This window comes from Achroia grisella, unplaced genomic scaffold (genome assembly GCF_030625045.1).
Source record: "Achroia grisella isolate CSIRO2021 unplaced genomic scaffold, CSIRO_AGI_Agris_v1 utg1240, whole genome shotgun sequence".
Taxonomy (NCBI): Eukaryota; Metazoa; Arthropoda; class Insecta; order Lepidoptera; family Pyralidae; genus Achroia; species Achroia grisella.
In genome coordinates this window covers 766964-790784 of record NW_026712603.1, presented here as the reverse complement: position 1 = coordinate 790784, position 23821 = coordinate 766964, and the positions used below count along the sequence as shown (strand labels likewise).

Genomic DNA, 23821 nt, shown 5'->3' with positions numbered 1-23821 from the left:
CTATTTATTCTTCCATAGCTTTTACAGTAAGTCTTTAAAATATTTCTAATTTATTATAGTTTCTTTATTTATATAATTTAATTTTAAATGCATACATTATAGGAGTCTGACTGATAATATGCGCGTCTTGAAATGAGATTGCAGTGTGTTTGAGTGCAGTATCATGATGTGCAGTGAGAGAGAGACATATATTATGATTATGACTCTGTTTGTATTTTTATATGGAATTCCTAACGCTATTTTTTTTTGTTTTCCGTACAATTTTTTAAACATTTTCTTTTATTTATATATTTTAAACCTTATCCTGGCAACAAAAATTTAATTAGCCAAATAGGTAAAATCACTTAGATAGATACATTCCCCAATTTCCTTTGCAAACAGCGGGTGGTCAGTTAAAGCAAATTCTATTAGGATTCTGTGGTTTTACTCGCTGTTCGTTCTCACTTAGGTATTTTTGCCCGCAGCTGCCTTGCAAGAGATGCTGCAATATTCATGCAGTGAAGTTATTGGCAGATACAGACGCATTAGTCATCTATAATGGCACGACGTACCAATCACAGTCCACCTGTTTTTTTTAATCCTTTTTTTGTAATTTAATTGACAAACAAGCTTCACAGAACGATTGGCAACAAGGCAGATAGCACTCCAAATCACTGAAAGGCTTTATGGAGTGGCTGAAGGCTAAGTCCTGATTATACGGAAACAACTTTAGTCTGAGGGCGCCTGCTAATAATAATATATAATAATCCCAGGACAATTCACACAGCGCCATCTAGTCCCAAGTTAAGCTAGCTAAAGCTTGTGTTACGGGTACTAGATAACTGATACAAGTACATAGATTTTTTTTTGTATGTATGTACATATTATACATAGAAAACACCCAGACCGATACAAACAATCATACTCATGAATACAAATGTTTGTGCCGTGCGAGGAATCGAACCCGCGACCGGACGTAAAGCGGTGTGCTATACCGCTTGACCGCCGAGGTCGTCAAAGGATTCTATTCTATTCTAGGAATCTCAACTCAGGCCGCAGTAATTTCTGCCCCCGTTCGAATTGTACATGGGATTGATTGATTCTCTATCTCTTTGTGTCCGCAACCAGAAGTCATATGCATATATATACGTATGAAGACAGAGTACCATAATTATATTTTTATAGGATATTACTGTTCGGTGGAGTTGGTTAATGATGTTGAATGTACACTAGGATCTACTGTCATTATAAAGAATGACTCGATCAAAGACAAGTGACATCATTACACGATGATGAGATCTTTCTAGGACAGTGACTTCAATACTAGACAGTCTGAATAAAATAAGACAATGTAAAATATTATTACATATAATTAATATTTGATAATTATTGCTGTTGGCAATTAATATAATTATGTTAAATGATGTCTTCATTTTTTCTGGCCCAATATTAATAAGTTATCGACAGATTTTTAATAAAGATAAACTTAACCTTTCTCATAGTTCAAGCACTATCTTTGCATAGACAGCTTTGTTGCAAAATTCACATAAAACAATGATGAATGATGATGAGACGAGAGCAAAAAAAGGCATCGATGTTTTTGGAAATATTTGACAATACTAATGTCATGTTCAACCCTTCGAACGTCTTATCACAGATCTGTGCCTGCAAAACCGTGACATCTTTTTAAACAATTTCATCCTGATGTAAAACAAAATAATATTGAAACGCATTTGAAAAAATACAGCTAGCGCGCGCATACTGCCTCTTCACTTTCGGTGGCTGCAACAGACAACGGACATTCAAAAGGTAAAACAATATAATTATTATAAAAATCATAGACAAAAATAAAATTGTAATAGTCGTTGTTTGATTTGCTTATATTGTGGTTCAATAAAATAATACAACACTTATGTATACTTTATATTTAATGAATATTGGTATACATTTATCAACTAAATGCACTGGACTATCCATATGCTTAAATAATATCCTTATTACAAACAATCACACAATTTCAGTATCACATTAATGTTCTCTATTTTTGACAATAGAAAAACAAATGACTGTTTACATAACTTATAATAGGTAACTGGCATACAATACAATGTGGAATGTCGCATTAAAAATATATACATTTAAATCTAAGTAGGTATACATTACATATAGGCAGAGACAACCGAGTAGTAAGAGGAGAGTTAAAATCGAACGTTTTAAAAAAACTTTTGAAAAAATATTTATATTTTTTGTGCTTATTGCCGTAAAACATAAAGAGAAACGAAAACAGATAGATACAGAGCAACATAAAAGTATTTTTGTAAATATAACTATTACGGAGTTATTAGCGATAAACATATACGAAAGTGCCTAGGTACTTTCGTATAAACAGTTAATAAAAAAAAATGAATTGATGGTCTGCAAATAATTTAAGTCGCTGATTTCGTTTGTCTAATATTATATATAGATATATATGTCTTTATCAGAGAACAGAGAAATTCTCTGGTCTTTATTATATAGGTCCTTTTACCTTTTATATAACAATGTTATATTTTATTACAAGAGCAATAAAGTATATCATATACTTTCATATTCATGACTGTTATCCCGGATAATAATAATCCAGACCAATTTACATAACGATATAAATACGTAATTAGATGCATTATCAATTGTCAGTCACGTGATAAGGCAACACTTAACGTTTTTCTGCGTATATTTGAATACAATATGACAGGAGGAATAATTTCCTTTGTTATAGCTGTTTACATCGTCGGCGAGACAGACAGACATGAAATAACACATCGTTCTTTTAGTGTCGAATAAATACGAACTTAGGACTTTTCCTACTAAGTCATAAAAAGATTACATAATACCTACTTTACAGGGTAATTAAAATTTTTTTTTACTTCACATATTAATTATATTTTATAGATTTATTATTGATCCCATTGCTTTTTAATAAGAGAGTGATGCCGAATGGTATCTTAAGGTATTAAGGTTTATAAATATTTTTAAGTAATAATTAAGACAACAGTATTTATATAATAGGTACATCACTTAATTATGACAATCCGAGTGTTTAAAAATTATATTGTATCACACATTTGAATTTAAAAATGTAAAATTACAACGAAAATATTTAAAAGAGCAAAACGCAAGTTCCTTGCTCGTTCTTGAGAACATCCCGAATGAGAGGTAGATTAAAAAAAATTGTGATGACTATTCAAATGTGCTTCAATGTAAGTTTATTTTAATATGAATAAATATTTTTCTATTCTATTGCATTAGTATTTTTTACAAACATAGCGTAATAGTCATGCTTTTGAAATACATACTCTTGTAATTTTGCAGGTACTTTTTATACAAAGGAAAAATATACAAATTCGTACAAACATATTTTTAATTTTCACATGAAATTACAACAGCTATCCTTACAATAAGGTGCTGCCAAATTATTGGTGTTCCTTGCTATTAGTTAAACAAATTTCATATCTTGGTAGCATTGATTTATTTAAAACATATGTAATAATTTCAAATTATACCTTTTTTTTGGTTTTTATTTAGGTAGTAGGATCACTGATTTCTATCAAAAGTGATTCCCAATTAGTTTTTGCTGAGTACCACCTAAAAAAAGACCTCAAACCTTGCATACCCCTTATTGTAGCAATCACACTAATATTATATTAAGACAAAAACAAACTGGCGGGAAGCTGGAACGGGAGGCGGGAGACGGCGGCAGCCCAATGGTAAGATGCGGCAGGCGCGGGATAGCGCACGGTCGGTCAGTGCTCGGGCTCCGTGCTTTTACGATGTGATCGTTATAACATAATATTTTGGAAATTGTTCTTGTTTTTCCTGATAGCCGCACGTACCCCTTGATGTGACATCATGTACCCCTGGGGGTACGCGTACCACTAATTGGGAAACACCGATCTAATCGTATGGCCTGTAAAGGGGAATGGAAATAATTTGGTAGCACCCCATTTATGGTAAGAAATTAAAAACGTAACAAACAGGGTCACATTATTAGTCTCCAAGATTGAAGCCGTTAAAAGCGTGACCCTGTTCTTATAAATTCCTTACAATGCTTTTACCCTTCTCATACAAACTATTATAATAATGACCTTGAAAATTGAGCCTAAGCTACCGTTGGTTAAACGACTTTACGCATAAAGATAAGAGATTCTAAAGTCGTGTGAATTTTTTGTGATTTAGAATCCAGAGAATCTTTAGTAACTGTAAACTGGTTTTGACTTATAAAATATTATTTTATCAATTCTTTTGTAATAAGTACCTAGTATTTTACTACAAAATTAGTCTTATAGGTACATACTACACATACGTTCCTAAGTTAAAAGTTCTTTTTATTCGTAAAAAGGGCAGAATTTTATAAAAACTACATATATTTTTTTACTGTATAAAAATCACAAAGTATTGTAGATAAAAAAGAAAAAATATATAACAATAAAAGAAATGAATGTCTTGTCTATGATTTCTAAGAACACAATCTATGCCCTATATTTTTTTAATAAAAAAGAAACTTTAATCGTAATATTGTGCTAATCACAGCGCGCCTTTTTTCTTAATATACGTAAATAACGAAAGCTGGTGTTGAAATAACTAAATCCGTGTACAAAGTACGTAAGTAACACGTAATATAATTTAGTAATAACTAAAATCTGCCTATGCAACCAAACACAAAATTTACGTGGCGCAAGATTTGCCTACAAACATTGTTTGTCGACATTTTGAAATACGTTTTTGAGTCATTTTAAGACATTATATTTCTCAAATATATGCAATAGGCATGTATGATGCTTATGACTACAATAACTTATGTTGTTGTAATAGGTGTTTAACTAAATTCGATGAGAAGATTCTCAATTCAACAGCCATTTTTGTTTTTTTTTTAGATAATTTGTTTAAAATCAGTGTGAGTATAGTAAATATGTATTTCTTTTTTTAATTAATAATTTTTTTTCGATGCGGTAAGTTTAAAAGAATGTGACATACTTCGTAATTATGAATAACTAATACAAATAATTAGTATTTATCTATTTATTATATAATAAAAATCCTCTAAAAGCCATCGTAGCCAATACTATAAGTTCAGTGAGAAGATTCGTCAACGCAAAGTGATGTAAGTCGAAAATTATTATTTTGTTAATGTTGCCTAATACAGACGGCCATTCTGTGAAAATGTTCTTCCTATTCATAGCTAAGCTGATTTCTTGTCGGTGAAGCAATCGCATTTTGTTTTCATAATGTTGCATAGGCATTACAAATATATGGTTTATCTGTTTTATTAAATCTTTAACGTAATTTAGTTGCATACTGGTTATATATATTCTACGATTAATATTAAAAAAAAATAGCGCGGCTCCGGTTATAGATACCTAACTGACAACAATAAATAACAATTCATAAAAAAATACAGACTGACCTAAATCATGTGATGACTCATAAAATAATATAACAGTTAAGTATACTCGAACTCGACTATTGAAAACTCGAATATTGAAAAGAACGCTTGGTGACAATATACAGAAATAACTACAATGAACATAGCTATTTTAAATTTTCAATACAACATTTGAAAGACAGATAAGTCCATATGTAAACGATAGCTAGACACATCAAAGGACATCTGACTCTCCGTAATTAAAATTATTTCATATTACTACATAACTGAATAAATGAAGTAACTTTCTGATTTAAGTGTTCTGCACTATTAAACTATTATTATAAACGGTAGCTAGTTATTATTCGTTAATGTTGTAACCACACTTCAATATATGTCTGTATATGCATCACTATATATTAATATCAATTGTATACCAGATTGTCGAAGTTACCAAAGAAAAAAATACCAGGCAATCAGCGAGACAGCGGTAGTCACTGCGATGATTCACTGAGTCACAGGCGCTTTTTATTCTCCGGTAAGTGCATAATCATTACAGAGAGCACTTTCATGCGCTCACAAAAAAAAATCTCGCTTTCACTTTTCGCATCCCATTGCAAAACAAACACAACCTCGTTGCGACGTGTCGCAAATTCGCATTATATATGCGAAAACAAATCAATCACAAAAACCGATGTTGTATCGGTTAGGTAACGGTTTTAGCTCTCCTCGCCTTCCACGAGGACCGGTAGACTGGCGTGATGCTGACTATGCGGCGAGGAGCGAGTCGTGAACGCAGCCAACCATGCCTCCACATTGCGTTCTGAGCACACAAACTTAGCCGACACGGTATTGTCATAACCTTTTTGTCTGACAACAAAACCACTGTTGTTCTCGTCTCGGTCTACTGATGTGTTCCTCAGGTTGACCACGCCGATGGCCTTCGACAATCTCTTCCTCGGATATATAACAGCAAAGTGCTCCAACGTTGTTCTGTACACCACAACTCTTACGTCCTGCCGCATGCCGTCAGGTCCCAAAAGCACCAAAAAGCCGGACTTAACCTCTGCATCGATGTTCTTTTTCCTGTTGAAATTGTCGCTCAAATGGACACCGCGACACGCAGCCGGCATGATGTCGGTTGGCATTTCACTGTTTTGTTATTAACAATCAACTATTCTCATAACAATTCAGTTTGAAAGCAATGTTTTCGTTAATGAACGCCGTGCGCGCGAAACACGTACACACAGTTCGCAATATGAAAGGTACTGAAGAGATATTTTCCGAGCGACCTCTATATATAACCTCAGAGGGCCGACAGCATTCGTGCACTCTCGGTTTTGATCGTTATTTGCATTCACTTCAGTGCTCAGAGGCTCTGGATGTTCGTGGGGGCTGGGGCAGACATAAACCAACAAAATGAGAGATACGTCTGCGCCGGAATGTAGCAATTATAGGGGGTGTTTCGCAATTTATTCGGATTATATTGAGGTCATGATACTCATTTTTGAGTTTAAGTTCACCGTTGCAGTCTATCCGGCTGAAAATAGTATTCATTAATTCAGGTACTTCAGTTGATCGTGAAAGAGCGGATATATTTTTATACACATTTTGGACTCGTAAATATACATAAAGCAATTTTTCTTTAAATGCATTCCTATACATATTTGAAGGCAACTTTATGTGGCAAAGAGATTGTTGGCTTATATTATTGTCAAATTTTATTGTTTTTTTCTTATCGAACAAGTACTTATATATTGTAACCTTGTAGTGGTTCCATGCTAGTCGAAAAATAAGTATAAAAAATTGGGAATTTAATAAAACCTGTTCGCAGATGGCTGAGGATTGACCCCATAAACAATATTTCGACATTGTTATTCATCTTTTAAACTTGTATAACTACTTTATGTGTTATTGTACTCTGCTTAGCCTTCGACTTTTAGGCGCTGTGGTATTCAGAATAACAATAAATAATAACCCAGGACTATTAAGACAGCTCCATGTAGTCCAAAATAAGCAGAGCTTGTGTTACGGTTACTAAACAATTGATAGATATACATAAATACATTTTTTTGTAAATGCATACATAGAAAACACTCAATCATACTCATGAATACAAATGTTTGTACCGTGCGAGTAATCAAACCTGCGACCATCGGAGCTAAGACGATGTGCTAAACCGCTAATAACATTTTTATTTATAAATAACAAAAATAAATTTAACTTACCGCGTTACATTGATGCAAAACGCAACCTAATAGATAAAAAACAAACAGTCGAAAATTCTATCAATAAGTGAAATCAATTATTGTTTTGGTTTATTTTAGTTATTTTTTTTTAGTTAAACAGCGCCATCTTTTTTAGATACCTAAAGCTTTTCCCCACACAGAGATGGGGCCCGCTGTAGAGTGGGCCACCGCGCCATCTATGGCGTTGGGTGAGGGACATCTTGGATTTTTTAGTGAGTAGGAGTCTCACAGTACCCGCGGGCTTCCCCCGGGGCCGGCGGGTCTCCATGAGGGATTTTCTCCAAGTTAAAAAAAAAAAAGGTACCTAAAGCTTGTGTTATAGGTACTGGATAACTGATAAATACATAGATATATATTTTTTTCGTAAATATTATAAATATATAGAAAACACCCAGACCGGTACAAACAATCATACTCATGAATACAAGTACTGCATCGGTAGTATAACGGTTTAGCACACCGCTTCATTTCAAATGGTCGTGAGTTCGTTTCTTTACACAGTGCAAACATTTGTATTTATGAGAATGATTCTTTGTATCGGTCTGGGTGTTATCTATGTATATTATTTGTGTATTTACAAAAAAATATATATGTAAGTATTTATATCAGTTGTCTAGTACCCATAACACAAACTCTGTTTACCGTGGGACTAGATGGCGCTGTGTGAATTGTCCAAGGTTATTTATTTATTAATATCGACCACAGGGGGACTACTAGTTTTGTTAAATTAACAAAATGTAATCAATACATGTACTTTGCATATAGTTAATTTTCTAGAACCTGAAATAATAGTATATTTTTAGTATATACCTATTTTAGTATTTTAATATATACGTAAATACGTACGCGAACTAAAAGCAAAATAAGAGTAATCACAAGCGCCAAAAGTGTTTGACCCCGGCGTGGGTGGGAATCAAAAGGTAGGTACGATAACCTTTTTGAAAGAAAAATATACTCACAACTACAATATAATCACAGACAGGGTAGCCAAAGTTTACCTAAACTAATATAAACCAGATAGACTTTGTATAAAGATATCTGCTTCTCGTTTGGTTGGCTTCGTTTTGTAAAATTAATTTTATGTTTATTTTCCGTTTTGTTAGATGAAATATTCCAAACCGAAAATTCACAACTTCCAGAGACTTTTAATTGCATGACATCTTAGTCATCGGAAACAGAAAAGACGTTCTATGATGTCGTGATATCCGAAATGCTGTTATAGATATATAGGTAGGCGAAAGTTATCATTTTCATCAGATGGGTCTACAGAATCTTACTAATATTATAAACGCGGAAGTGTGTGAGTGTGGATGGATGTGTTACTCTTTCAAGCAAAAACTACTGAATACATTTTAATGAAAGTTTACAATAATATAGCTTATACATCAGAATAAAATAATTTCTCGACTGCAAACCCCGAGGACCAGGCAGACGGAACAGTCATGACAACAATTATGTTTTTATACTTAACATACCCAAACGGTCAGTCCAATTTATCACTAATTCCCATTTATCATTTTATATTTTGTTAGTTTCTATATATATTAGTTCTTAAGGTATATTAAAATGTATTATAAGATAGATGAATTTATAGATGATAGCAATTTATAGCAAGAATATGTTTATTTGCGGACAACGTTATAATTTTAATTTTCATACTGCTTTCTTGATATATGATAGCGTAGCGGCTTTTGTATTGATTGCCGCATGCATCAATGTAAAGTGCGAATACTGTAACTACCATATAGTAATTTTTGTAGCTGTGACGTGGTCGTGTGGAATGATAGTCATGCTCACTAAAACGGCGTGGTGGGCCGGGTCAATGGGCTATCACAATTATGGTCGAGCGCAGTGATGGCTTATCCGTCATACTCGTGAACGACTGCTGCTTGTAACTGGTCTGCTCTTATCACTACGACTGATTTAATCATTGCGCGCAATTTATATTTGACCCAAAAATTAGTGCTTGTTGGTAGTTTGTATTCACACGTTTCGACTTGTAAATGTAAACTTACAAGGATTATTTAAAAGAATTTAACACACAAAAGTTTCTTGCTCGTTCTTCTTGTGATGAGACAGCTTTCCGAACGATAAAAAACAAAGATAAAAAACGTAGATAAAAAACAAATTGTTATGACTATTCAAAAGTGCTTAAATTAAGTTTATTTGAATAAATGATTTTCTATTCTAATCTATTCTATTCTAAAATACAGGCTAATGTTGGTACAATATTATGTTATCAGAAATAAAATTGACTAACAGTCAACTATAGAACACAGTCATCAGGATACAAATGATTAGAGGAGGCCTTTGCTTAGAATCAATCAGATCAAGAACTATCAGATATAGTGTAAACAACAAAAAATTGTTACGTCTGATTAAAGGGCTATAATGATAAACAATCCGGTCCCCAGCATTAGGAAGACCATCAGCATATTTATCACAATTTGCAGTAGTAGAAAAAAGTTTATGTAAACTGATTAAAACTGTAGCCCTAAGGGCAATCAACTTTGAAGGTCACTCTTTGTCAGTTGGCGCGCAAATAACGGAAAAATACCATAGTACATTAACCGTAACCGTTTGTACCTAATTACGATCGAAACACATCTCTAAAAAGTTTAATAGTTTCAGTACTTAGAAATTTAAATTAATTTAACCAAAAAGGGCGGGAGGAATTGCGATAAATTTTTCACAGAAATTGTTAAATATAGCTGACCCGTGCAACTACATTTGCGTTTAATTTCCCCATCTTTTGCAAAATTTTTCATTGCAGCTCCGTTCCTATTGGTCGTAGAGTAATGTTATATAGATGATACCTTCCTCGACATATGGACTATCCAACACAAAAATATTTTTTCATTCGAACCAGTAGTTCCTGAGATTAGCGCGTTCAAACAAACAAACTCTTTGGCTGTATAATAAAAAATAAAATAATAATATAATTAGTATACATAGACTAAAGCAAGTCGGGAAAATATACCCCAAAGGGAGCAATTTCAATACGCCATCTAGAATTTCATTAATTATTTAAATAATCCAATATATGCTTTCTTTATAGTAGTCGTTTGATCATCATCTATGGATCCAAGAGTACACGTGTACGAAGTCAGGGGCAAGCACGACTTTTTTTTTTGTGGATGATAATGAATGGTGCGTGGGGAAGAAATGTATTTATAACAATATAAAATATCATTTCTTCTTGTAACTTAATAATATACTGTACCTAAGGTCTAACTTGGCCAGTTCTCATATACCAATTATTACTTTCGATTGCTAGTTACTATTAATATTAAAATAGGAACCGACAAGTAACATGTTTAGAACTTCCGAAGGCTACAATATATTTCGTATATGAAAACTATTAGACAAGTTAGACCCTAGGCTACAGTATATTATCCTAAGTTATAAGAAGAAATGATATTTTATATTGTTATAAATACATTTCAGGACAGACCATTGAACTTGGCACCCATTTAGATCTCATCTCTTTTGTCGTAGAAGTCAACAATCAAGGCATATATCATAATATTAAACTCGGCTATCATTTCACATTTATGTTTTTGATGGGATATCATTACTTTTTGTACATAAATTATACTAGGTACATATTTATAACTAAATTAATATTATTTTTGATAAATTACTGTATTTTCGTATATTTACGGGGTATAATTGTAATATTTTCTTGTAACTTTTAAATGTTCAAGTGCAATGCCAATTCAGTATCAGGAATTTTTGGGCAAATCGTTAACGTCCACAGATGGTTGTACTCTACAATAGAGCTCTCGTGACTTGGATCTAAATTGTTAAGACGTACTCCATCTAAGGTTTTAACTCTGGAGAGTCCAACGTAAACCTGCCCTTTATTAAATATAGAGGAGGCCGTTGAGAAGAGGACTGCCAAAACTAAGGCCTTGTGATTTGTGGATAGTAATAGCATATGTTAAGCAAATACGGAATTGTTCTCTTTCAACATATACATTATTTAATATCTGAAACTTCGTATTGACACGTTATAGTTCGTAAAGACGATTATGTAACAAATTGACTGTTATCTATTGAATTCTCAAGAAAACAATTTGTTACCAATGAGTTCTCATTCTCGAGTTAACTATACATTCCTACTTATAACTATACTAAAATTGTTATTAATTTTTGGTTTAAACTATTGTCTATACCATACGTATTTACTAAAATAATGTAATAATAATATAACCACAAATATATAAGTATAATTTAAGAAAGCTATAAATTTCGTAGCATAAATCGCAACCTTATAGGTTAGATATCGAGAAAAAAAACATTGAGACATATGAGGGCGGCTGCCATTCGCTCGGACAGGTTCGCGTCAACGTTTTATCGCACCGCTCCCACACGGCGCCGCGGCGCCCTATACCGAAATGTCTATTATTTAATAATTATTTATAAAAATAATAATTTTACACTATCGATGTGCGCTAAATATTGAAATAATAATTAATACCAAATCTCAGTTAATAACATAATAAATACGAAATTCGACTATACTCCTAGTTATAAGTACGAGTATATTTTAGACAGAATCTAAATTATAGCAACTAGTGTTTACCGCTCAATGCAATATTTGAAGTTTGCTAGTTATCGACACTGATGTGAAGGGGTCAACGTAAATTGGTAATGATCGACGTTTTCATACAATATTACTTTCCGTCCAGTACAAGATGAAATTTTTCGCCAGGGATCAATGTCAATTGGTGGCTATCGACGTTTTCATAGAATTTTAGTATTCGTCCAGTTTAAATAATCAATTAAAGTGAAAAATTGTAGTAAAATGATAACAATTTACCAGTTTCAGATTTTTTCCTTTATATTCACCTAATTACCTATCTGCATGCCAAATTTGAACGTCCTAGGTCATCTGGAAGTGGGTTATAATTTTGATCTATAGTTGATCAGTGATAAAAATGACGATTTTTGGACATTAATATCTAAATAACCGTTTGAGATGTTTATGAAATTTGGAACACATATTTATCTCGCAAGTCTCAATATATGAACCAAATTTGACAGGTTTTTGTGATAGAGTTTTTGAGTTATGAGGGGGTCAAAAGTGGCTCCAAATGGTTCGTGTAAATATACACACGGTGCTGCAAGCCAGTTTACTTTTTTGCCGCGTGTCTAGATATAAATTTGTTTTTCTTTTAGTCGATTAATCTTACATGCTTCAAATTACATTAAATGTACCTACGAATTCGAATGATTATTTCATACATGCGTATTTTTTTAATATCAGGGTCGTCTGGTGGTCAAGTATGATCTATCTGATGGTAAACGGTTTTCATTTATGTCATATACATTATACATACAAACCTTCAAAAATAAATTGTAGATATGACAGTGAAAATCATATCAGTCCGTTGCGTGGTTTAGAAGATGTAAGCAGACAAACGAATAAACCCACGGCTTCCCACTATTTATTAACAACTAGCACGCAATTACGTAAATTAGTCAAGCATTACTTTCGCGAGAAAAAGGCGACTAAGATCTAATCTGTCTTTATAACAAAATTAATCTATATTGGTTCAGTTGTTATGCGTGTAACAGACCACGATCACCACGCTAATAAAGTTATAAACGCAGTATGATTGTACTGTATCCTATAATACCGATTACTTTCTCTCACCAACCGCCGCCGACCTTCATGAGAACAGTCATTCTTTATGTAGATACAAGTGCCATAACTTAAGATTTTGTATCACGACAAGGATTTTTTGTTAAAAAGTCAAACAGCAATAGTTTCATATTAAAATAAATGTGTAATGAATAGCAAACAAGATGACGCGTTGTCTATGTGATGAACAGCACTATCGATATCAGAAACAAAGAAAGTCCGTCGCCGGAGGGATGGCGGGAGGGATGAGGTTCTTACTTACTGAAAACATATCTACTATCGATACCTAGGAGCCGCTGATGCTGTAGTCATGTCGTTAGCATTCTGCCCGCCTTGTTGATGGTATAGGACAGGAAAAGGAATTGTTAGTAATGTGGACTGTTGACCCAATTGCTAGCAATGTACCATGGCAGGTTGACCTCCACGCAGTTACCCCTGGAAACCATCGTGATAAATTCCTGATAAATTTGTCACGGTGGACTAACTGACCTTACCTCATGTTCATCTTATCATCCTCCACTGGTGCCCCGCCAGCGTAAACCGTTAGCGCAGGCGGGTGCACCATTCCATTATCATCCATAAAAAATTTGTATGTAGGAACCATAGCTATGTAACTTATATATATCGATAAAGCGAGTCTGTCATCCGAGAAAAGGTTAAGCGTCTCGGTAAACATTTGCACTGTGACGGGAATCGATCGCTGTAATCTGAAACTCTAACTTCAGTTTCCCACTCAGGATTAAGAGTGAACTATATGTATTTAACAGTGCTTCTAAAAGTGTAATTTCATATTTAGAATATAAATTTATTGACCAGATATTTATTATAATAAAATTTTATAATAATTTTTATTATAATTTAACTTTATTAGTCACTAAAGGGGATGAGTTTTTTTCGAACTATTCTAAAACTGCTGGCCTTTACAGCTTCACCGTATGATAAGGGGCGAATGCAGATAGCACTCCAAACCTGCGGAAAGACTTATGGCGCGGCTGAAGGCCAACATCTGCCTCACGGATACGACTTTAGTCTGAGGACACTGCTAGGAGTTTTTTTTTATAGTTGATAATGAAATCGTCATAGGACTGTTGCCTTAACTATTTACGCTGGCGAGGCAGTGGAGGATGATAAGATGAACATGAGATCAGGTCAGTTAGCCCATCGTGACAAATTCACCAAGAATTTATTACGATGGTTTCCAAGGGGAACCACGTGGAAGTCAACCTGACAAGTACATTACTGGTCATCGGTTATTAGAACATATTACTAACAATTCCCTTTCCCCCACCTCTAGGTGTTCGAACCTCGGCTCAGGCTGTCATAATTTCGATCCCAGTTTATATTGGATGGGTGATCGATCGAACACAGGGCCGAAGGAAGGGGTTAAGTTAAAAGTTATGTACGGATCAAAGTACTAAAATATATAGATACATATATCCTTGCAGAGTATATAAACTTGGAGAATCACTGAACTGTTTACTCTTGTCTCAGAATATGTCTAGTTTGTGTACATAACATAATGGCGACTTTCAGGCATCATTTTCTTACCCTCACGCACAGAATAATAGATTAATATGTAGGTTATATTATTTATTTAATTCAGGCTACTATTGGCCTATATTATAAATACCTTATAGACTAACATACATATGACATAATAATATAAAAACATGTCTCTGTAGGCACTGCACTGACGACGGCAATCTGCCACGCTAGCGCTGATACACCACCCTTTGGTCAGCTTTCCACCCTTCGGCCATTAGTCCTCTTTCATGAAGGTGGTCAGCATGTTGGTGGAAACCTGCACTGGCCTTTGTTGAACGTTCAACTTTCTTGATGTGGGATGTTTTTATTTTAACATAAGAGCGGAAGAAAGGAAGATATACTTGGACGGCCTTGGTGGTCCAGCAGTTTCTAATTCTCGCACAGTACACACAGTTGTATTTATGAGTATAATTGGTCTGTGTGTATTTAATGTATAATGTCTAGTAGTTTGGGACTCATTTATCATTCCCTGTAATGCCCAATTTCCACTCAGCCCGAGTAGGCAGGGAAGTGAGCACGGAAGTGAGTAGCGCGAGAGTGTAAACACGAGTGGCAACACTTCCCATACCATTGGCGCTGCCACTCGCACTGCCCGGCGTTCCCTCGATTGTCGGTTTTTCGTGAGCGAGTCAAAGGACTGGCAGCGCGAGTGGCAGCGTGTTTTTACATTCAGCCCTCTCGCTCAGTTGTCGCCCGGCAATATTTCCGGCAGCACGAGCGGCAGGGGAAGCGGCTGAATGTAAACGTAGCAACGTGGAAGGTGAAGTACGTACGTAGAAATGGTTTCTTATAAAAAGCAAGTATAAAAAAACATGAGAGTATTTATTTATTTATGCGCAGGTGTTGAACTCAAATCGTTAACTATTATTAGCTTTAGCACGAGCGATGCATAAGGGGCCATACATATTTTTCGTCACACCTTCAGGGGGTCCTCCCCCCTGTGACAAGAGTTGGAAGGTGAATTTAGTCACGATAAATTACAATAAATACACAAAAATAAATTTTCTTATAAATTAATAAAATACTAATAACTAATAATAACATACTAAAGAGCGGGAATCCTACAAATGTGACCATGTGACCATGCAACCAAATAATCATGAAATTGCGATTACACAACACGTTAAGAAGGATTAGAAGGTGTCCTAAATTTCGTGACGATAAAATAAAATAAATTTTATAAATTATTATACATAATTGAAAATATGTTATGTATCTTCACAAGAATTAGACAATAAATTTTCTTATAAATTAATACAATTGCTTAATATGTGACGTCACACACTAGGGAGGGGTGGAATCTCAAAAATGTGACCAAATTGTGATTACACCACATGTTAAGGGGGGCGCTGCCTTCTTTAACAAAGGTTATGTCCTACAAAACACACCGCTTTACGTCCGATGGTCGCGGGTTCGATTCCTCGAACAAACATTTGTATTCATGAGTATGATTGTTTGTGTCGGTCTGATGTATATTAAGTATGTATTTACGAAAAAAAAAATATCCTAAAACACAAGCTTTAGCTCTAAAGATGGTGCTGTGTGAATTGTCCTGAGATTATTATATATATTATTATTATTATTATTGGTAGATGTTATGACGTAGATTATTGACGTAGACGTAGGCATCCGCTAAGATAGGATTTTGGTTAATTCTACCCTCAAGGGGATAAAATGGGAGATGAAAGTTTGTATGAAACTTTGTCAATTTTAAACCGATCGGGCTGAGACTTTGCATGCATAAAGCTACTATGACGTAGGCATCCCCTAAGAAAGGGTTTTCATAAATTTCACCCCTAAGGAGATAAATTAACGCGAGCGAAGCCGCGGGCAAAAACCAGTTTCGTGATAAATTGCATTTTACACACAGTGCAAAATATGTGACGTCACACTTTAGGGATTCAGAATCTCACAAATGTGACCAACTGTGACAAGAACGGTGGAGAGGTCACATAATCATGAAATAATGTGACATCACGTATGAATGATCCCTAATAGGTTACTATATATACAATAATGGATACACCATTTTCGTTAAACCGGTTATGTATAACTTAACTGATATCGCAAAAAAGTTCACGTGCCTTTAGTCTGTTTATCCGTTAACCGAGCATATAAAGTACATTAAACGGCTTTTTAGACGACTTGAAAGACCAGTAGGTTCTCTATTCAACTGTATGTACTTATGTATACTGAGCGGATTTTTGTTATTCTATTTTATATACTGTTTTTAATTTGACGGTCTGCGGTTTGCGGTCATTATTGTATAAATATATGTTGTAAATTTTATTAATAAAGAGTACCCTAGTAGTAGTGATTTCCTAATTATAAATGACAGTATTTTACCACCTTTTATTTATTTTAAGTAAGTTGTTGAGTAACTAACAGTTCACTCGTGATCATGGCGGTTGAAATACTGCCGAAATATAAATATAGGGAATTCAATAAAAACAAATAAAACGTGGTAACATCCCATTATTTTTCCTAATTGTATGTATTGTTTTTTAATCAAAAATACAACATGTTATGCGATATATATATTGTATTTTTATTATAAAACCTTAATATATATTTTTCCATATTAATTAGTTGTATGAAAAGTAACTAAAATATCTAAATACATTATTTTTAACTTAAAGATATAAAATTATATCGTAAAAGTGTGACAAGGCTAAAACTGTCTGTTTGTTTCTGTGTTCATATCATAAAGTGGAGGGTCCATTAAGATGAAATTTTCAAATAATATAATTGTACATGAGATATGGCCAATATGAGATAAGTTGTGTAACCAAAAAAATTACAACTATTTGAGAACCTCCTCCTTCTTTGAAGTCGGTTGAAAAATTGCTCTTTTTACATTTTTGTTTCTTTGATATAAATATAGCTGTGCAAAGAATTGCCAAGCTATTTGGCACAAAATAATACCTCCATGGCGACTGAACCTATTTAATAGGAGTCGTTTAAATCAACCCACGCCTTGACCTACATCCTACGTAGATCTGTAGGCTGTAAAAAAAACTATCATATTGACCTTTTGGATACATCTGAAGCTAAAATATAATACCTACTACTGCGAGAAAAACCCTGAGAAATGGCCATTCGATGACATAACATTTTTTTATAATAATATATACCTTCAAGATTTTTTGTGTAGATGATAATAGTATGGTGCACCCGCCTGCGCAAACGATTTACGCCAACGGGGCACCAGTGGAGGATAGGATGAACTTAAGGTCAGATCAGTTATCCCATCGTGACAAATTCTAGTGAATTTGTACTTAAAATTTGTAATTGTATATATATGTAATCTATGGCACAATACGACTTGTTCTAGCGGAAATGAGAGCTGATCTGATCTCCTAGAGACCTTTTCGGGTACAAGAATAGAAAAAGGAATATTTTTTTATTTTCCTTAGTATACTTTGGTTTAGAATAAAACTCTTTACTACTGTATTATATACTATTCTGAAGTAATAAACGACTTATCGAAAAATGGTTAATTTATATGCGAGAGATATATCAGTCAAGTTTTTCTATAATATTCTAAAAGATCTTAGCTTGTCTAGAACTGCAGTTTTTACAATTCTATAATAGATCTAGAACTGCATTGGTAGGCTTCTACCACATTTGGTTGGGCAAAGAAAGAAACACGAGCGTGAAGGTGAGTATGGACGTACGTCGAAGTAAGCCCCTTAAACCTACACCCGGATCACAAGTCCCGGGAACTGGTTGGAGTTTCCCTCTCTGCCATACGATGGACCCGGCACCCGCACAGTGAAACCATGGAATGCTAAGAAGTTGGTCTCTCGATATTTACTTTCTAGCTGTTTTGTGTCGGGGGTTACTTAAAATTTATCTTGTTATTAATATTATAAATGCGAAAGTTTGTAACTATGGATGTTTGGAATTTAAATAATGTATGGATATTTGTTACTCTTTCACGCAAAAACTACTGAACGAATTTTGATAAAACTTTACAGTAATATAGCTTATGTATCAGAATAACACATAGGCTATATTTTTTTATTGATATTTAATGCTAGTGAAGTGAGTATATAGGTATGTATGTCTAATCTACGCCCCAATAGGTACAACTCACTTGTTATAACGTAAATATTAATTAATTCTTATTAATAGATTATCATTAGAAAACCAAGTGGGAGGTCTGTCTATACATTGTTACGAGATTCATATCTTGCGCCAATAATGTTTATTGCAACGATTAAGTGAAAGTGGTTCCAGCTTTTTTATTATATTCTAACTTGTTTAGATTACCTCGGTGGTTTAGTGATTCTGTAGATTATCTCGCCTTTCAATGATCGGTGGTTCAATTCCCGCGTTTATATTCGTTTCTTTATTTATACTGATCGGACGTTTTGTTTCGTGTTTGGTACTAGATGGCGCTGTTTTTGTTGTTTAGAATTATTTTTTATTATTGTTATAACTTTAAACAAATATTTGTATTCAGATTAATAATTAGCTATTTAGACATTGAAGAATATTATATCTATATAATCAATACGTGAAGCAAAAACTTTGTACCCCTTTTTAAGAAAATTGCGCAGATGGAGACATGAAATTTCGTACACTTATAGTTTATATAGAAAAGGAATACAATATGCTATATTTTTTAAATTGTGCGCACAAAAAAATACACTAAGTTAATAAATAAACATTACACACACTACCATGTATTTGACACACACATACATATATACTGTTGTTTATGGTTAAAATCTGTGGTCAAATTGAGAGTAGATTAATATTGTTTGTCTTTAATATTTTTTGTCTGTAGTCTTACTTCAATCAATTTGATAAAATGAGATGGTTCTTAATCGAGAGTAGGTACATTTTATTTTAATAACCTCATCATACTGTTTTTGTAAAAGATAACTTCCCACATAGAGCCTTTTTTTAGGGGTTTGGACTATTGTCAGGTGCTTGGACCTGTAGCACTGCGACCTACATAGATCTATTGTGCTCGCCCTTTTTCAGAGTTCGCTACCTAGACCCGTCAGGTACAAGAATATAAGGATATTTTTAGGAGCGATGGTTTTTATCTGCTCAGGATAGAGTATACTTTCCAAAGGAGATATTTCGTTTATGCATGAGTGGCTTACAACCACATACATAGAGCCTTACTAAATACTTACTAACACAAGGTTGGTTTAGTTATTTGCCTAACCATCCTACGAGTCTCTAATAACCACTTCAATTAATGGCACGTGCAATTTGCATTTAGATTGAGATACGCAGTGCCTATGTCGGGTATTATTGATGGAACTCCATCCTTTATATTTTGGGCGGGACAGTCCCGTTTACTGATTTAAAGGTATCGAAAAAAAATCAAATAAATATAATTTAGAAGTATTTTTTATTCAACTAAGTACACAGAAGAATAAGCAAGAAACTTGACTGTGGCTCTTTTAAACAAAGATTGTCTAATTTTGACGGCCTCGGTGGTCTAGCGGTTTAGTGACTTACTTTCAATAGTCGCGGCTTTGATTCCTCGTACAAACATTTGTATTAATGGCACGTGCAATTTGCTTTTAGATTGAGATACGCAGTGCCTATGTCGGGTATTATTAACGGAATTTGAAAAAAGTCATATAAAAATAATGTACCTAGTATATATATAAATGACAGTACAATTCAGAAGAATAAGCAAGAAACTTGTCTGTTGCTCTTTTAAACAAAAGTTGTCTTTGACGGCTTTTGTGGTCTAACGGTTTAGTGCATTATTTCACATTGTCGCCGGCTCGATTCCTCGTACAGACATTTGTATGATTGTTGTATTAATAGAAAAAAATATTCAAGTACAATTTTTATATTACATCAGTTGTCTAGTACCCATAACAAAAGCTCCACTTAGTATGGTTATTAGTACAATACAGTTAGGTGGCATTGTGTGAATTGTCCCGAGGATATTATTTTTATTATTAGATAGGGATGCTTGCACTTATACATCAGCATTATGATCAGCTTTATGGTTTATGTATTTATTTGTTTAATAAAAATAGGTACAACGTACAATTAATTCCTAAGCTTGTTTGCCATTACGCTTCATAAAAAGATATACTTAATTGTAATTAATATTAGAAATGTGAAAGTGAGTTTGTTTGTTACGCTTTCGCGCTAATCATCATGAAATTTGGTTTAGGTAGGTACTATCCACCTTATTCATAAATACTAAAACATCCTACAAATCTACAAAATAAGTAATTCAAAACATTTGTTGAAAAATAACGGCCTCGGTGGTCTAGAGGTTTAGTACGCCGTTTTACTTCCGATGGTCGCGGGTTCGATTCCTCGCACGATGCAAACGTTTATATTCGTGAGTTTGGTCTGGGTGCTTTCTAATGTTATATACGTATTTACAAAAAAATTCTAAGTATTTATATCAGTTGTCTAGCCATAACACAAGCTCTGCTTACAGTGGGACTGGACGGCGCTGTGTTAATTGTCCAGGGATATTTATTTAGTCATTTAAACAATGCAGTGTTTACACCAGTACCAACAGTATATATAGAAGCACTACATGTTATACCTATTGCTGTATCTTATATTATTAATCCTTAAAAGTAAATAAATTAATATTTAACAGAATTCGGATAAATATTCCGTTAGAAGTAACAATAAAAACCTAGTGAAGAATACAATAATAATAAACTTTAGCTTTTTAATTTTAGGTTCTTAGTTGTACAATGAGGTTATGTAAATAGATTAAATTATAATATAATAAACTTTTATTGTGGACATAGAAGAAATATAATAAGAATAGTATTAAATAGAAAATTAATAACAAAAGGCTACAGAGGTCTTATCGCTATAATCTATTTGAGTACTTCCTCTTTGAAGTCGGATAAGCAAATTAACAACAACGCGTAGGCAAACGCAAACAAACTAGCAAGCTATCAATTGCAAACTGTTAGGGTAGGGGGTAGGTACCCCCACGCTGTGACTACCCTGTCATACCCCGAAATATCCTCGAAGAGCCACGTGATTATAATCCATGTGGAAAATGACGTCAATCAACACGTTTTCCGACCTCGATGGTTTAGCGGTTTTAGCATACTGCTTTAAATTCGTTGGTCGGGTTCGATTCCTCGCACGATCTAAATATTTGTATACATGATTACTTATATTGGTCTGGGTGTTTTCTATGTACATTATGTCTTTTACAAAAAAGGGTATCTAATTATTTATATCATTTGTCTAGTACAATAACACAAACTCTGCTTAGTATTGGACTATATGGCGCTGTGTAAATTGTCATGGATTATTTTTTTTTCATTGATGATAATGAAATGGTGTACCCAGCTGGGTAAACTGTTTACGCTGGCTGGACACCAGTGGAGGATGATAAGATGGGCATGAGGTCAGATCAGTTAACCTGTCGTGGCAAATACACTAGATATTTATCGCGATGTTTTCCAGTAGGAACCGCGTGGAGCTCAACCCGACTGGGACTATTTGTCCACATTACTAACAATCTCATTCATCTCCTTGAGTTATTATTATTGCTATGTATTTATACTACTCCCGCGTAACTTCGTCTGCGTTTCATTTTCCTCGTTTTGGACATATATTTGTAGTTATACAACGATATAAGAGTTTTTAAAATCGAATCAGTATACCGGAGAATACCTACTCCGAACATCCAAAGTTCAACCTCCTCATTCATTCAATCTTTATCATTATTACAGAGTATAAAACAAAGTCGCCGTCGCTGTCTGTCTGTCCCTATCTATGCTTAAAGCTTTACAACTACGCAAGGGATTTTGAAGCGGTTTCTCTTAATAGATAGAGTGATTCAAGAGGAAAGTTTATACATATAATACATGTATACCCGGGCGAAGCCGGGGCGAGTAGCTAGTCATATATATAAAATTCTCGTGTCACAATATATCTTACCATACTACTCCGAAACGGCTTGACCGATTTTTATAAAATTTTATCTGAGAATAGGCTATCTAAAAATAATAAAAATGTTAGGGGTGGATAACTCTTATCACCTACGGGTATGAAAAATAGTATCTATAGATTTCTTTTTACCCTAAATTTTCACCCTTCTATCACCAACCCCTATTTTTTTAATACCGATCTCGATTTATATGGCAAAACAACATACAACAACAACAGCCAGTATAAATATAGATTTAGGATGCCATCGTGAATAACCCTAAAATATCACTGACTTGGTTTTTTTCTTTACGCCTACACGTTATTTATCGATTATAAAGAGTCGCGTCTTGTTGTGAAACACACTAAGATGACTTACCAATAAATATTGACCTGAATTCAAACCAATGATAAGGAAGTCCGTCACTGGTCTACAAAAATACCGGCTTCAATCGTGGTTAAAAAAGACTCATCAAAATACAGATCTTTCGAAGATATCGGGTAATGTAAGTAAGACAGAGAATCGAATTGAAAACCTCCAATTGTAAACAGTTAAAATGTAATTGAGGTCGGCAATGACAACAATATAATCTTTGTAATGCATTTATCTGTTCTTATTTTCAGGACACACATACCTATCCGTTCATCTATAAAAATCATTCAACCGAAAATATATAAAAATCATTCAACATTCAACTAAATATTAAGTTATCACTACACTATCAAATGTAATGAAATTCAGTCCATTATTTTACTTCATCTATACAGACAGATAAAAGATTTAAAAATCAGTTTAAAACCATAAAATCAGTTTTAATATCTATTTAGAAACAAAACGTATCTACCTATACTTCAATCAGAAATGTGGACTGAACTACTTGCTGAAGTTTTCTACAGTGATTACAACATGGGGTTTTTCAAAAGTGTCTGCAACGTTAAACAATGTTTCAGGTATCCATATCCTACGGTAACCGTTTACCATCAGCTGGACTGCATGCGTGTTTGTATAAAAAAATATATAAAATTATTTATTTTTAAAGTAAGTAAGAACTACGAATTTAATATTGGTACGGATAATTCACAATCTTAGCATCA

General features: G+C 33.9%; 1 protein-coding gene across 1 annotated transcript; it reads right to left on the bottom strand.

Annotated features, from left to right (window-relative positions):
* Positions 1–1957: 1957 nt before the first annotated feature.
* LOC131854575 (uncharacterized) lies at positions 1958–6638 on the bottom strand. The gene has a single exon (XM_059205691.1). The coding sequence runs from the start codon at positions 6526–6528 to the stop codon at positions 6100–6102; it is 429 nt and encodes a 142-aa protein (XP_059061674.1). The 5' UTR covers positions 6529–6638; the 3' UTR covers positions 1958–6099.
* Between the last annotated feature and the right edge of the window lie 17183 nt (positions 6639–23821).